The 17,514-nt window shown below is 41.7% G+C and overlaps 1 protein-coding gene across 1 annotated transcript; it reads right to left on the bottom strand.

Annotated features, from left to right (window-relative positions):
• Nucleotides 1-1,165: 1,165 nt before the first annotated feature.
• LOC131900542 (zinc finger protein 136-like) lies at nt 1,166-16,271 on the bottom strand. Its single transcript, XM_059251815.1, has 4 exons — nt 15,866-16,271; nt 4,533-4,659; nt 4,096-4,156; nt 1,166-2,995 (listed from the first exon to the last, which is right to left on the bottom strand). Exons 1-4 carry the CDS (start codon nt 15,866-15,868, stop codon nt 1,336-1,338), a joined length of 1,851 nt encoding a protein of 616 aa, XP_059107798.1. The 5' UTR covers nt 15,869-16,271; the 3' UTR covers nt 1,166-1,335.
• Nucleotides 16,272-17,514: the final 1,243 nt, after the last annotated feature.

The following is a 17,514-nucleotide window of genomic DNA, read 5'->3' as shown; positions in this document are numbered from 1 at the left end:
CTTAACTGGTCTCCAGTTCATGGGTTTAAGCTGCCATTCCACATTAACACAACGCTCTGCTTAATGCTTACTTTGTAGAGTAAAATTTAAAAATGAGTCAAGAGATGAACTTTTAAATAGTAGCTAATGATAATGAATGTGGAGGCAGACATCTTTCATTAAACATTCAAGAGCTAGAACCTGGGAGATTTCCAGTTCCAGGGAAACCTGGGATACACAGCAAAAGCTTTTGGGCAGGGAGCGGGGACAAAAAAATTTAAACTTTATTTTTATGTGTACATGTGAACCTATGTCACGTGTGTGTGGGAAGAATTGGATCTCCTGAAACTGGAGTCACATGCAGTTGTGAGCCCTGTGATCTGTTGCTGAAAACCAAATGCAGGTCCTTTTAAAGAGCAGCAAATGCTTTTAAAGGCTAAGCCATTCCTATCAGTCCCTGAAATTTTCCAATAAATACAAAATACTATACGGATAACATTCTCTTCAGAGTGTGCATTTCCTGGAGCATGCTACAAGAAAAAAATATGTCCAGTCCTTCATAATACTGACATTTATCAGATCAAATATGAAAAGATTTCAAAGACTTTTCCTATTTGCTACTGCTCTAGACTTTCAATGTTTTTCAACAGCAAAGGTTTTCATCTGTTGTTTCCATGTGTGCCAAATGAAAACTTGAACATCTCTTTCAAGTAAATCAGCACTTCATATCAGGTTCTTCCCTTATTTGTTAATTGAACCAAGTGGTGTTCATATCAGTTTTCCATTGATAGGAATTCTCCCCATGTACATTCTCATGAGTGCTATCAGGATGATAATGAAGAGTTCACAAATCCTATTGTTAAGGTTTCTCTACAGTAGGTTCTCTCATGTCTGTGAGAGGATGTGATGATAACTGAAGACTATCCAAGATTGCCTATATATGAAGGGTTTCTCTCCATAGTGACTCCTTCCATGTGTTCAGGGGTAATGAAGAAGTGAAGGGGTTTTTTTTACAACACCACATATACAAGTAAAAGTTTTTCTAGAGTGAGCTTTCTCATGTCTCCTCCATGATCTGGGACTGCAGAAGGCTTCACCACATCACTTGCAGTCATAGGCTTGTTTCTCTTTCATGTACTTCAAGGAACTTTAAACACAAAAAACATTTGCACATTGATTTTTAAAAAAAAAAAAAATGTTTCTTTCCATTGTGGCGCTTCATGTTTGTTTCAATGAAACAATGCAAAAGGTTCTTCCACTTTGCTAGCACAAATCCAGGTTTTCCCCCCAAGTGTGATTTTGCTTATGTCTTTGAAAGCTACCAAGCCAAAAAAATTTTTTTTCTCTAATTCATTATTAAAAAATACTGGAATCCATGGTAGTGTGAAGTAATTCATGTCTATGTAAATGGTTCAGAGTGAAGAAGGGTTTCCCACAGTATTTACAATTATAGGGTTCATCATCAATGTGTATTTTTTCATGCACCTGAAGATGACTGTAATACGTGAAAGCTTCCCCACACTGTTTGCACACATGGGGCTTCCCATCACCGTGAGTTTTTTCATGTCTTTGAAGGGAGTAAGACCAAAGGAAAGTTTTCCCACACTGCTTACACTCATAGGGCTTCTCGCCAGTGTGAATTCTTTCATGGGTTTTCAGTGACCTGGAAGAAGTGAAGCTTTTCCCACACTGCTTACAAATATAGGAAACGGGGACACTGTGAAGTGCTTTATGTTTTTGAAACTGACTCCAAAGCACGAAGGCATTCCCACATTGCTCACATACATAAGGTTTTTCATCAATGTGTGTTTGTTCATGTTCTAGAAGTTCAGTAGAAGTAACAAAGGCAACCCCACACTGCTTGCATACATAGGGTTTCTCCTCAGTGTGAATTTTTACATGTCTTTGAAGAGAAGCAGAACGAGGAAAAGTTTTCCCACAATGATTACACACATAGGGCTTCTCGCCAGTATGGGTTATTTTATGTCTTAAAAGCGAGTTCAATCGAGTAAAGCTATACCCACACTGGTCACACACATAAGGCCTCTCCCCAGTGTGAATTCTTTCATGTGTTCTCAGGGAACCAGAACAAGTAAAGCTTTTCCCACATAGCTTACAAGCATAGGGTTTCACACCACTGTGAATTATTTCATGTTTTCGTAATTGAATCCAACGCATGAAGGTGTTTCCACACTGCTTACATTCATAAGGTGTTTCTCCAGTGTGAATTCTTTCATGTATTCGAAAGGAACGATAAGTAATGAAGGCTTTGCCACATGGTTTACATACATAAGGTTTCTCTCCTGTGTGAATTCTTGTATGAATTTGAAGAGAACTATAATGACGTAAGGTTTTCCCACAGTAATTGCACACAAAGAGGTCCCTAACAGAGTGAGTTCTTTTATGTGTTTTAAGGGAACGAGAATGAGCAAAGGTTTTCCCACACTGCACGCACACATAGGGCTTCTCCCCAGTGTGAATTCTTTCATGTGTTTGTAAGTAAGTGGGAAAAGCAAAAGCTTTCCCACACTGCTTACATATATAGGATTTCTTTGCCCGATGGCGTCGCTCATGCCTTCGATAGTACCTTGAAGAACTGAAAGCTTTCCCACATTGCTTACATTCAAAGGGCTTTTCTTCAGTCAAAGTCTTTTGAAGATTTTGACCAAATCTATAGTCTTCATCACAATTCTCATTTTTATACAGTCTCTCTAGAGTGTAAGTACTTTCATAGTTCTCAAACGATGGGAGAGAACTGGAGGTGGCCCCAAACTCCATACTGTTGTACAATTCCTTTCCATACTCCTGATCTTCATATGACTCATGCTCTGTGTCGGGTTTAAGGAGCACACTTAGAGACAAATGGCCAATGACTACTCTTGCACATCCACTGTTTTCACATATATGTACTCCTGGAAAGGGGTTCTGGTTTACAATGCTCTGAGTAGTGAAGTCAAAGATTTCTGCACACTGATGATCATCTTTGAAGTCATAGAGTCCCTCCACCACTTGACCACTGTAAGAAAGCAAATGTGCATCACTGGTACTTTATTAACTAGTTGTCAGTAGAAACGTTGGTTCTATGCTGTCAGAACTTTTAAAGGCATTTGCCTGAACGCTCTCAGAGACTCTGGGGACAACTGTAACAAAAACAGTGGTATTCACAGGTGGTTGTGTTATACCATCTACATGTCTAGCAAACATGTCTTATTAATTAAATGCACTAAAATACGTATTTCAATTCTTGATGCCATCTTGGCACCTGAAGAGGCCTGCTAGGAACAGGACTTCTAAAAAGCAAGTATGTCTGGAAGGCTGTTGGTGCAAGACTATTTTTGCTGGCTATAAGTGAGATCTCCAGAACTAAAGAAAGCACATGGCTCTTCTTAAAATTGAAGGAGTTCATGACCAAGATGAAACCAAATTCTACTTAGGCAGTGATGTGTTTATGTGCGTAAAGCAAAAAACAACACAGTGACCCCTGGAAGGAAGAAAAACCAACAGCAATAATTTGGGGAAGGTAATTCACCTCCAAGAAACAGTGGCATGCTTCATGCCAAATTGTCAAGAAAACTTGCTGCAAAGGCCACTGTACATAGAATCCAAGTGAGACTGTACCCTTCATAGAGCTAAACTAATGAAAAATCAATAAAAATGGATTTGTAAAACAAAAACAATATATTTAATTCTCAATACTTGTACAATTTTGATGCACCATACAAATGACCACAATCATTTTTATGAACTACTTCAAAGTCCACAACGAAATTTTGATATTTAGTCCAAGCCTAAAAATATATCTGCTTTTTGTATCATATATACCTTATATGTAAGGTTTGTGGATAAATTAATATTTAAATTTTAATAACACTGTATGGAGAAAAGTTGGTATGTATCAAATATGATAAAAATCACTTCAGGGATCATGATGTTCCAGTTATTTCCAGTACTGACATCTTTATAATGTTTTCAGAATGTTGATATTTAATGTTTCAGTTTTGAAGAAAATTTCCTGAGAGTAACTGAGTTTGAAACTGGATATACATGTGTCTTTTGCTACTTTGGAAAATGTGCAACCACACAACTCTTGGGGCTGTCTCCTGAGGTCCATATTACCTTAGTTTTCTCCAGGAATTTCGGTATATATTTTCAATGATATGGTGCTCTAAACTGTTTCCTAAAACACAAACCAAGTGAAATCATTATAAATTATGACATCATAGTAAATGTTAATAAATTCTAGCAAAATTCACAGTAAAAAGTGATCCTTTTCACAGGGGCTAGAGAGATGGCTCAGTGGTTAAGAGTACTGACTTCTCCAGAGGCTGCTGGTTCAAGTCTCAGCACCCACATGGCAGGTCACAACTGTCTGTAACTCCATTTCCAGCGAACCCAACACCCATGGTAAAACACCAAGGCACATGAAATAAAAATTAAAATTAAAAAAGTGATCCATTTCACATATTCATCTAAATGTTTCTTTACCATACTTAAACTTATGCAGAAGCACTTTTTCTTTGATTGACTAATTAAAGGAATGATGACATACTCACCTATAGAGGCCAGGTTCCTCAAGGTTTCCTGCATCACATCTTTGTAGAGGTTCTTCTGGGATGGATTCAGCATAGCCCACTCCTCTAGGGAGAAGTTTACAGCCACATCCTCAAAGGTTACTGACTCCTGAAAGAGCCCATATACATTTCCACAAGGAGTGAGTCTCACAGTACTGGAAAGCTAATCTTAACTCATAAGAAGTTGGTAAGATTCAATGTTCTATGTGCGTTTAGATTGGAGCTATCTGGTAAGGCAACAACAGGATAGGTCCATCCTTGTTTAGCTAGATTGTGCTAACCTCTCTTTGTACTTTGGTTCAACATTTACAATGAATTCTGATTGTCTAAGGTCCCAAACGCAGTCAATACCAGCTGTCCCAGGACTGCATTCTTAGTAATGCAGAAGACAATTCTACTTCTCTGGTGTCTGCAACTGCTATTCAGAGGGATTCCTCCCCCACCCCAACGGTAAAGAAAGAAGTAGCTTTCTCCACAGTTGATATCAATCACACGCCACTTTTACAGTATCTATTTTCTCTCAGAATTCTTGTAATGTTTGTAAGTGCTCATCAGACACAGGTTAGAACCCAATATATTCAGAGACCCAGTGTGACAAGGCACCTCAAGATCTTCCTGCAATGCCTTCCCGGCCATGATGCTCTGTCTCTTGAACTGTAAACCAAACCAGCCTGTCCTCCCCCAAGGTTTCTTCTTAGGGGAGCTGGAGAGATGGCTAAGGGAGCAGGAGCACTCACTGCTCTTGTGAGGACCAGTATGCTGGCTAGTTTTAGACTCATTTTGGAAGTAATCTCAATTGAAAACTGGCCCCCAGTGTTGGGCACAGTGGTCCACACCTCTACTCCCAGTACTTGGGAGAGGCAGGCAGATCTCTGTGAGTTTTGAGGCCAGCCTAGTCTACACAGTGAGTTCCAGGACAGCCAGGGCTATGTAGTGAGACTGTCTCAAAAAAGGGGGAAAAAAAGCCACCATCAGATTAGTCCGTGGACAAATCTGCAATATATTTTCTTGATTGATGATTGATGTGGAAGGGCCCAGCTCCCTGTGGATAGTGCCGCCCCTGGGCAGTTGGTCCTGGCACAGCAAGCCATGGGGAGCAAGATAGTTAGCAACATTCCTCCATGGCCTCTGCATCAACTCCCGCTTCCAGGTTCCTGTCTTTTTTGCGTTCCTGCCCTAACTTCCCTCAGTAATGGGCTATGATGTGGAACTGTGATTTGAAATAAACACTTTCCTCCCTAGGTTGCTTTTGATTATAGTATTTTACCTCAGCAACAGAAACTCTACTCACATCACGCGATTCACAACCACTTGTAACTCCAGTTCCAGAAGATCTAATGCCTCCTTCTGGCTTCCCTTGGGGAGGGGAGATGCATGCGTGTACACACACACACACACAAAGTAACAAAATAATCTTTAAAAACAAAACATTGTCACAGCATCTAAACACAAAACTTAAGACAGGGCTGATTATGGGCAATTCATTGTACTAATAAATTAACATTACCATTTTTATTGGAGAATGTCAGTAGACAATGAAACAAGAAGAATGCCACATGTTTTGGAAGCAGCTCTAACTAGCCACCATGTCACCTGTCACAGACATTTACAAAATTCTGTACATTCTATAACAAACTTTTAAGAAGTGTGATGGTTAAGGTTGTCACCTTATAGAATTTATAATCATGTAGGACACAAGCCCCTGGTACATCTGTGATTATCTAGATTACATTACTTGATGTGGGAACAAACATCTTAAGTGTTGGTGGTAGCATTTCCTGAGCAGGGGGATCCTGAACTGTATAAAATGAAGAAAGGAGCTAAGCATCAGTATCATTCATCAGCTTCTGCTTCCTGTTTGTGGGTCATGTGGGCAGCTAAGCCAACCTCCTGATACCCTGACCTCCCTGCCATGTAACTCAGCCAATCCTTCTTCCAGTCACTTTCACCAGGGTATTTTATCCCAGCCACCAGGAAAGAGAAAACTGGTACCCTATACTGGGGCTGTTTATGTGATAAACATGACCATCTTAGGCACTGTTTGTAACAGGAACACGGAAAAATTTGGTATTTGGGTTAGAAAAGCCCTTGAATGCCAAAAACAGGGCTTAATGGGCCACGCCTGTGAACGTTTGAAAAACAATGCTGAGAACAGCCGTAATTGATAAAAACATCGGAGTCACTAGAGGGAAACCTATCAGGGCACATGGAAACAAGAAGCAAGACGGCCTGAGGGCAAAACCAGAGGCTCCAACCTGAGGTGGCTGTAGACCTGGGCACTGGCATCCACACGGTACTAGTTTTGAAGGAATGAAGGATGTCAGACAGGGAGGGCATACAGAACAGCTGAGGTCAGGCACCTTATAGGAGAGTCAAGAGTTCCTGCAAAGTGGGCCTCAGAAGTCAATGTGTAGAGCTCTGAAGGTGAAGTCTATTGGAGACCACAGGATACTAGAGATACCAGGACCTTAACAACAGCTATCTGCCAAGGACAGCTATAGACACAGAGTCCAGTCCAAGACACAGACTATATGTGATGCAGGCAGCAGCTCTGGGGTGGTGGTGCTGCCTACCCTTTGGAATGTAGACAATTTCATCAAATTTAGATGTCAGGCACAGAGATGTAGGATTTGATGTTTGCCTTGCTGGATTTGTATCTTACTTTGGTCCACCATAGCTTACCCTAATTCTTCCATTTTATAACAGGAATGTTTGCTCTGGGCCATTATATATTTGGAATTATGCAGGGCTGGAGAGATGGCTCAGCAGTTCAGAGCACTGGCTACTTTTCCAGAGGACCTGGGTTCAATTCCTAGCACCCACATGGTAGTTCACAACTGTCTTTAACTCCAGTTCCAGGGGATATGACACCTTCACACAGACATACATGCAGACAAAACATCACCGCACATAAAATAAAAATAAATAAATGTATATATTGGATGTATGTAACTTGCTTTTCATTTTATAGGACCTCACAGTTAAGATACTTTGGAATCTCAAATTGTTTAAACATGTTTAATGACTATGGGGAGTTTTTGGTGTTGGGATAAATGTATACTACATTATAACGTGGTCATCAGTCTATGGAGATAAGGGGCAGAAGGTTATGGCTTAAAACTGAGAAGTCTGGGTGTCAAGCTGACAAGGGCTGGAACTGTGATGGTCAGTATTATCAACTTGACAGACTCCAGAGTCATCCAAGAGACATGCCTCCATGTGCACCCATGGGAGGTATCTAGACTGAGGTTAGCCTTTGAGAATGTCTCTGAGAGATTATGTTGACTGCATTAATTGGTGTAGGCATATCCACCTTGATTGTGGGTAGGATCATTCCCTAGGTAGAGGACTCTAGACTGTATAAAATGAAGACAGTGACCTGAGAATCAGCATTTATTCATCATTTTGTTTCCTGACTGGATGGCATGAGCATCTACTTCACCTGCTTGTTTCCCTGACTTCCCCACCAAGGCAGACTGTACTCTAATCTGTGGACCAGATCCTTCTCCCTTAGCCTGCCTGTCAGATTTTTATTTAATCATACCAATAGAAAAAATAACTAATGAATATAGTAAGTCTATTTTATCAAAGTAGTTGAAATCAATGTCCAACAGTTATTTATTATTTAAGTAAGAATATAAAATTTGCCTAACATATACAAAAGACTGATACAATAACCACGGCAGTAAGCTATTAACGCAGACAGACAAATACACTGAATGAAAGAAATCAGTCTTTACTCAGCAATCTTGAAACAGAAGAACTGATTATTGAGAAGAGATGGTGTACCAGAATCACATCTTGTGTACAAAAAAATCACATCTATATACATAAGGCAAAGATAAACTGGTACCAGCATGGGAACATGCAGTATATTCCCCTCTTCTCCATGGACAATAACCAAATATTCAGTCTTCAAAGTCACAGTCAGCCTGACTAAAATAATGGACAAAAATAATCACAGCAGGCTGGAGAGATGCCTCAGAGGTTAAGAGCACTAGCTGCTCTTCCAGAGGTCCTGAGTTCAATTCCCAGCAACAGCACGGTGGCCCACAACCATACATGGTTGTACATAATGAGATCTGGTGCCCTCTTCTGGTGTGCAGGGGAATTTAAGGTTATTCTTGGTTCAATATGCCATAAATAAGCCTGAAGCAAGACTTTTGGGACGGACACACACACACACATACACACACACACACACCAACACCAAAAACAAATCAAAACAACAACACAGTAGGCCTGCAAAATGGGTGGGTCAGTGGGTAAAGGTGCCTTTGACAAGTCTGACAACCTGAGTGTGACTCCCAGAACCCACAGACTGCACGAAGAGAATTGAAGCTCTCTTCTGACTTCCGCACACATCACAGCATATAACATACACAACACTCAGTTTTTTAAAAAGTAAACTAAAAACATGAGAAAACAACAAAAACCCAAGTGACAAAGTCTGTCTAAGCCCAGCAAGGGACAAAGCCTTCTACATAAGAAGAAAATCTTCATTTGTTCCGTTATATCATAAATGTGAATTGAGTGGTAACTCCTGTTTAATAGGTCACTTTATTTGTTTTGTCCTTGTCTTTATGATACTGAAAAACAAGAAAAAGAATCCAGCAGGGAGAAGAGAAATGGATATGAATGTTAAACATATGTCAAACAGATATAAGTGAGGATGTACATTTTTCCTTCTTGTTTTAAGTTACATTTATTTAGTTTTATTTATATGTCTGGCAGGGGGCAGAGGGAGAGAGAAGGTGGGGAGAGGGACCTCCAGTACCATGGTACACCTGTGGAGTTGAAAGGACAACTTCCAGGAGTTGGTTCTCTCTTTCTTTTTTTTTTTTTTTTTTTTTTTTTTGGTTTTTCGAGACAGGGTTTCTCTGTGTAGCTTTGCGCCTTTCCTGGAACTCACTTGGTAGCCCAGGCTGGCCTGGAACTCACAGAGATCCACCTGGCTCTGCCTCCCGAGTGCTGGGATTAAAGGCGTGCGCCACCACCGCCCGGCTGGTTCTCTCTTTCAACCATTAGGTCTCAGGTATCTAATTAAGGTGGTCAAGCTTGGTGACAAATACCCTTACCCACCAAGTCAACTCACAGAATCTAAGGATGTATTTTAGTAAAAAGTATAATAGAATGTAAAGGCTTTTAGTGAGAAGGGATTTTAAATTGTGAATTTTTATTGGGTTGAGATACATATCATATATATATATATATATATATATATATATGATATATATGGTGAGAAAGACGGGAAATTATTGAGGCTTAAGAGAGAAAGTATGGGGAAGAAACTAGGCCATTGATTCAAGGTCTGGCTTGCCATTCCTGCTTGTGGGGTTCAGGAAAGACCAAAAATGACAAAGCCAAAATTGCTTATAGGAACATTATGTTTTCTTTATGACATCTTATCAAAGAGAACTGGGCTAAAGAGGGTCAGAACTGATAATGCCTCCTCATTGCCAATTTAAACAAACCTCATAAATCTACTTTACAATTTTGTTTACAAAAAGAAATTCTTTATACTTTTAACCCTGTTGTAAAATATACTATGAGGAATATTTAAGAAACTGGGGGGTGGGCGTGGAGAGATGGCTCAGAGGTTAAGAACACTGGTTGCTCTTCCAGAGGACCTGGGATTGATTCCCACCACTCCTACAGTGGCTAACAACTCCAGTTCTAGGGGATCCAATGCCCTTTTCTAAACTCTGGATACTGCACACATGTGGTACAGATATATGCCAGAAATGCACCCATACATATAACATTAAATTTAATTTTAAAAGAGAGTGTAAATCTTCATAGTACTTGGAAATATAACTTGAAAGCTACCAAGATCTCATATATACTCATTGTAAGGGTACTTACCCAAAACTCTCCCTTGAAAAGCCCATGCCTAGTCTTAACCCCTGGACATCTCTCTAATAATCTGTGCTAATATCTGTTTTAAAATGTCTCTTGGTATATCTCCAATTTGCCTTTATATTGCTTTGCTCCAAAGTAGGCCTAATAGGTTTCAGTTTAATTGCCTTTTCTGAAGATACAGCCACAAGAACTAGTAATCTCCAGCAGATACCTAAGCTTACTCCATGTAAGTTTAAAAAGAATTATGTCTTACAAAAAGTAAAAATAGCTTAGCTTCCATTTTTCAGATAAATTCTAACATATAATTGCATCATTAGCATATGATCACTTGCATGCATGTTCTCTCTCCTCTATGATACAAACAAAACTAGAAGTTTTTTTTCTAAGTTTCTTGCAACGGCCAGTGTAGGAATATAGAAACAAAAATGTCATTTGAAACCCAATGTGTTACTGCCTGCTTAGAGATCAGGAGAGAGTCCATGTTTTCAAGACTTACGTTTTACAACACAGGTTATCACTATTGCTCTTGGTTACCCACCAGAACTTGATGGTAAGACCCTTATTGCTGAAGACACTTCATACTTGAGCCACAAGAAATGGAGAAATCAAGTTGGTACTCATATGGAATCTTCATCTCTGTTGGCTAGCTTTCACAACGCCAAAGGTGATGTGTAGGTTGCTGGGGAAAAAAAATCTTACCAGCCATGAACTCTCCAAGCTATAATATAATGACTTGCCTGGCAAGACATGCCCACTGATGCAAGGGTGGCATCAATGTAATGGGTGACAACCAACTGTTTTCTGATTGAATTTACAGCCTGCTCCACATGATAGAACCCCACAGCTGTCTAGGTCACAGGCCTCAGGGGAGAACATATGCTATTATTCTGCTAAATAGACACAGTATCAAACTGCCTTCCAAACACTTACGGTTATAGCAATAGATTAGTGCAGCTTTCAACGCTCATCAAAGAAGCTCGCTTCTTCTTGAAGTTAATACAGAGACCCACAATTAATCAAAATGCAGGGATAAGTGACTGTGGAAAGCTTAGCTCTAAATGCATCCTGTTCCCCACGAGGCTCAAGAATCATTATGGAAGAGGGGGAAGGAAACACTATAGGAATCAGAAGTCAGGGAGGACTACTGGGAATCATGCTTTCTAGATATAACAGGGCTGTTGTATGTATGAACTCAGAGCAGCTGTGGTTGCTTGCATAAGAACAGCACAAGATCAAACTAGTCAAACTTTCAGAATAAATGGGGAGGGGCCAACAGAGAAGCTACTGACAGTTAACTGCTGTTGGAGGACAGAGAATCTGTTTTCTTAAGAGATGTTGTTCCTGCTAGGATGACCCCACACCCACAAACATACTGGAAACACTAATTAAATTCACTGGATTAAAGAGGGCGTAAAGTTGGTAGGCAGGTATAGTGCAGTAGATCTGGGAAGAGACTGTAAGGGGGAATCATGGGATGGATATAATCCATACACTGAATACATGTGAGGCATTTTCAAAGACTAAACAAATATACATTTTTAAAAGTTCTTAAATTTTCTATGTTGCTTCCATTTAAAGTTGTATCTATAAAAGTACAGATTTTGGAAGCACCATTTAATAATGACAAAAAGGAATGTGCTTAAGAATTGGCTATGCCATTAAGAGTCAGTCCTTCATGTTCTTCCAGAGGACTCTAGTCTGGTTCCCACTCACAACCACCTGTAACTTCAGTTCCAGAGAATCTGACATCCTCTTCTAGCCATCTTGAACATTGAATCATGCTTAGTAGACATTCATACACATACACACACACACACACACACACACACACACACACACACATACACACACAAGAATCTGACACCCTCTTCTAGCCATCTTGAGCATCTAGTCATGCTTAGTAGACATTCATACACACACACACCAAAAAAAAAAAGAGAAAAAAATTAAATGAACGATTAGCTTATGACTGACAAATGATAAGTCTAAATACATACTGTAACATTTTATATATTTATATATATATTTAAATCTATGTATGGCTATATAAGTATAAATCCTGTCTACCCGTGCTTACATTTTTATATTGTATGTATGACAACAAATTGGCTCATAAGAAATAAGTGCTCACATAAATTAAGACAGAGGCTGGAGAGATGGTTCAGTGGTTAAGAGCACTGGCTGCTCTTCTCGAGGACCCAGGTTCAATTCCCAGCTCCCACATGGCAGCTCATAACTGTGTGTAACTCCTGTTCCAGGGCATCTGATAACCTCACACAGACATACAGGCTGGCAAAACACCAATGCACATAAACTACAAATAAATAAATCGTAACAAAAGAAATTAGGACCATTAGTCCAAATATTTCCTAGTTCATAATGTAACTAAAGAATTTAAAACTCAGCATCCTGACTCTTGTAATCATGACAGATTAAGTTTGGCCAGCAGTCCCAATATGCCAATTACAGACAGAGGACCGAGAGTGAAAGAACAGCTCTAAGTCAGTCTGGCTCTTTCTGGGAGAACAAATCAAAGGGTCTGATAATTCCGGATCTGGCTTTGGGCATCTGGCACATACTTCCATTTTTAAAAATTGTAATAATTTAAAAAAGAGAAAGGCTTAAGACAAAACACAAGTTGTACACAGAAACAGTCCTGGCCAGGGTGATTACCTGTCTGGTCTATTTTCTAGCTGATCATTTTCTTAGTTCTTGCTGGGAATGTTCCCATGAGGTTCTCTGGAGCAGACAGAAGGGCAACAGCAGGACCTCAGCTCTAAAGAGAGGAATGTGGACCTGCCTGGAAGACGTGATCTTACAGCTTTCTGGAGATGGAATTGGTTTCAAAGCAGGATCCAGGCTGCAGACTCTCAGATTACCAGGCAAGAGAGGCAGAGGAGCCTGTGGGCCAGTGAAGGGGGGTGGAGAGCAGGATGTGTGGCCACTAGTACCCATTTTGATGTAAGCTCATTTCTCCAGGTGAGAAATCCCAGCAAGCTTGTTCAACGTCTAAGTAAGGTGGATATCAGTATCTGTAAAAGGGGAAGGCTGCTGGAGATGTTACTTCCTAAGCAATAGCTGGATCCTAACATTACATTCCTTTTGCAGCCACTCAAATTGGCAAGATGAGTGGGTGGGCAGGCCTGGGTCCAAGCCCATTGGCATTCATTGGCAGCAGTCTTCCCTCTGGCCCAAGTGACTAATGAATGTATAGTCTAGGTGGGTGCTGAAGCTGATGAATAGTCTAGACAAAGCAGCCAGCATGTATAAGGAAAAGAATTGAGGGGCTGGAGAGATGGCTCAGAGGTTAAGGGCACTGACTGCTCTTCCAGAGGTCCTGAGTTCAATTCCCAGCAACCACATGGTGGCTCACAACCATCTGTAATGAGATCTGGCATCCTCTTCTGGCCTGCAGGCAGAACGCTGTATACATAATAAATAAATAATTCTTAAAAAAAAAAAAAAAGAATTGAGGGCTCTAATAAGAACCGATTGTGCCACCTTATATCACCACACCAAACTCTAGAGCCTTCTGTTAACTTCTGTATCTACTTGCTTTCTCCCGTCCTCCCTAAGAGTTAGAAAACCCCTGTTCAGGGTAAACATGGAGAACTTCGTAGATCTAACACGGTTTTCTCCTAATGCAAAACTCTGTTCACATACAGTAAGGCCTATCTCTAGCAGGACTCTGCCTTTTAAAATAACGTGTAGATACTGGAAAAGTAGCTCAGCAGGTAAAGGTACTTGCTGCATGAGCCTGGTGACATGAACTCAATCCTGGAAACCCACGTAAAAGAGAGAATGCATTTTATGAAGTTGTTCTCTGACCTCCAAAATGCAAGTTGTAGCATGCAGGATATCACACACATACACACACATACCACACCATGTATTATTACTGAGTATACAAAAATAATTCATAAATAAAATTTTAAAACAAAAAGCAATGTCTAGAAACATCAGAGGATCTGAGGACACTGGCAATTATGACAGAGCCCAACTCCAGTCTTCCATGGATGTGGATCCTCCTTTCCAACAAGTTTGGGAATATCAGAAGAAGGTAGAAATTCAGGGCTTACTGCTAGTGCTAAGATTCACTGACTTATGGACACAAGTCATGGAATTTAGAGGAAGCTTTCCTGGAATCTGTGAGACTCACAGGAAAAGCAGGTGCCACTGAGGAGAGACAGGGAAGAAGCCAGGGCAGACTGCTCAGTGATACTCTATACCATAGGGATATCTGCTTTCCAACAGTGTCAAGCCTAGAAGGACTCCATTTTATTAAGCAACAACCTTGACCAGAGTTACTCCAAGTTGAAGTATAAGAGCCCCCACCACCACCAAAAAAAGAAAGGCAATATGGCTTGTTTACACAAGTATCTGCCAGAACACCAGGAGAGACAAATTGACAACATCAATGATGACACCTGAAATTATACCAAATCATATTAGACACACCACACAAATCAGCTTGTCAGCCATATCGCATGTAACCCCCTCAATTGGGACCATAGACTAGAAGGACCACCCCAAGACAAAGGATGGCAGGCAACTGTCAGGAGCCTTACCCACAGGGAAGAACTCCTGAGTCAGTCCTTGGACTCCAGCTCCAGTGCGGTTTCTTCTGCCCAGGACACCCAGCCAACTTAAATTGACTTACTCATGCACACTGCATATACATTTGACATCTGTGCCTGCACTACTAGGACATCATTTTTGGTTCCCTACAGATGGTTCTTTGCATCCTGTCTCAGCTCTATGCCTCCTACTTCAGAACGGACTCCAAACTCAACCACTTTAGCTCTTACCCATTCTGTGACCTGCACGTTTGTCTATCTTTATGTGAAATGTTCCTGTTATCCGCCAGTTAATGTTAGTACTTAGATTGTTATATAAGAACCTGTGATTGCCAATGGCTGGCTAGCAAGCAAAACCGGGCATACTTGGCTAATTGTTAACAACGAAACAGACATAATTTGGGAAATGGTTTATTATCCGAAAAATTCTGGCAGTGGAAACACACCAGCTTGTCCCTCTGTTTCTGACAACACGCTCAGGACCCAAGGTCACCACACCCTGCACCCCCCTTCCCCCCCAAACACACACACACTCACACACACACACACACACACACACACACACACACACACGAACCCCGGAGTCCCGAGTCTCACCACGACACTGCCGCCACCGCCCAGGCTGCGGAGTCGCGAGGCTGCGGGTGCCCGGATGCCGACGGAGGCCATGGCCGCAGCACTGGGCGCTCAGCAAGGGACAGGACCGCGGCTGTGCCTGCTGACCCAGCTCCACCCAGCGGGACCCGGGCAGCGCGGCCCAGCGGAGCCCGATGAGTCACAGACGCAGACTCGGCTGCCCGGGGAGGCCGCGTCCCCACTGTCGCCTCCGCTGGCAACCGCCTCCTCCCAACACCCGGGGCGCCCGGCCGTACGCACCATTTTCGGTCACCGGGTGCCCTGGTGTTCTCCAGCGGCTCCTGTGATCAGTGGATGAGACACAAACACTGGGGGACAACCTGCGGGGCTCTCTCCAGAGAAGACACAAACGCCTAAAATGGCTGGACGGGAAGTGGCATCCCTGCTGCTGGACCCGCCCTCTCCCAACATTTGAAAGCCTCATTGGACGGCTTAGGCAGCCAAGCAACTTTTCTTATTGGCTAGTGAGTCACATGCCCGCCTCCTAATGCTTAAATGACAGAAAAAATATCCTCTAGCGTGTACTGTGGCGCCAAATCTCAAATCGGAGCACAACACAAGCTTTCCTGGAGTCTCATCGGACCGTGAGATCCCCAAACTCTTCTTCTAGCTTTACATATGAAAGGAGTGAAACTATATTTTACATGGAATTAAAAATAAGTAGGAGCCTATTCTTTGACAAGGCAAAGATGTCAGCTAAATTCTATTTGTATGCGTGAGAAATGGCATAGAAAAGAATAAGTCTGATGTGAGTTAGAAAAGAGTAAGTCTGATGTGGGTTATGCCTGTTTGGCTCAGCTTCTAATGTTCCCTTTCCTTTTGCTGTGGATGGTTGTCACCAAGGTCTCTGTGCCTGGCAATTTACACATTCTGTTTACCCTTTTGAAAGTTTCTCTTGAACCCACTCCACCACTATTGACATCACACAGTCATTTCTATAGCAAAACATTTTGGGAATGAAGGGACACTTTGACATGTTCAAAACATATCAGAGATGCTTCAGGAATTGCAAGGGTTGGGCAGGTCTCAACGGAGCTCCGTGACACTAAACATAAACCTGGAAAACTCCACAGATAACTTCAAGGGCAATCATTCCTGCTCTCAGGACCACCAGCCTGACTGAGGAGGTAGAACTAAGTTCACAAAGGAAGGGTAGACGTTAGAAAGGACGCCTTGAAGAGGGGAGAAGGTTGGATTTGAAAGGTTGCTCTGGGTGGTGAAGGCATTGTAGGAGGCCAGGGAAGAAGCAATGAGCAGACAAGAGATTCTTGCAGTGAGTCAACGTGCAGACTTGGAGCAAGGTCTGGAGAGCTGGCAGATAGAGGTATTTAAAGTCATCTTTTAGAAAGATGGGAGCAGAGAAAGGAAAGCTGAGAGACTCAAGGCTGCAACCAGCAAGCTGACTAGATGGCATCCACAGTTTTTAAGAATTTAATTAAAAAAAAAATTATGTTAGTCTGTGTGCCTGCCACATGTGTGCAGGTGCCCATAGAGGCCAGAAGGGGGCACTGGATCCCCGGAGATGGAGTTACAAGCTGCTGACCATGGGTGCCCATACAGAATTTGGGTACTTCGTAAAAACAGTCCTGCACGCTAAACCACCTCAGACAGAGACAGTTCTCCAGCTCCCTACATTTATACTTCAGACGCCCCACCCCCACCCCCACCCCGCATCCAGCTCTCTCTCCTTCGCATTGATAAAAGTCTTACTTAATATCTACTGCCAAATTAGCAGGCCAGCTGTGTCCTGTTCATCTGCTCTTTTCCCTTCTTTTTTTTCCCCCCCGTATTGTTTTCCTTTTCAGAGACTTGCCCCAAGAACACAGGCTGGCCTGGTTTTTAAAGTTTCTGGTCTCAGTCTCCTAATGGCTGGGACTGCTTCAGGTTAT

Source organism: Peromyscus eremicus, unplaced genomic scaffold (genome assembly GCF_949786415.1).
Source record: "Peromyscus eremicus unplaced genomic scaffold, PerEre_H2_v1 PerEre#2#chr22_unloc_1, whole genome shotgun sequence".
NCBI lineage: Eukaryota > Metazoa > Chordata > Mammalia > Rodentia > Cricetidae > Peromyscus > Peromyscus eremicus.
Note: the sequence above shows the minus strand (reverse complement) of the source record. Positions and strands in the feature narration are given on the sequence as shown.

What these genes read in the sequence shown, in the direction of transcription:
- LOC131900542 (XM_059251815.1), bottom strand. An exon ending in GAGGAACCTGGCCTCTATAG is followed by an intron (nt 4,157 to 4,532) that starts GTGAGTATGTCA and finishes TTTGTGTTTTAG; the next exon opens with GAAACAGTTTAGAGCACCAT. An exon ending in AATTCCTGGAGAAAACTAAG is followed by an intron (nt 2,996 to 4,095) that starts GTAATATGGACC and finishes GCTTTCTTACAG; the next exon opens with TGGTCAAGTGGTGGAGGGAC.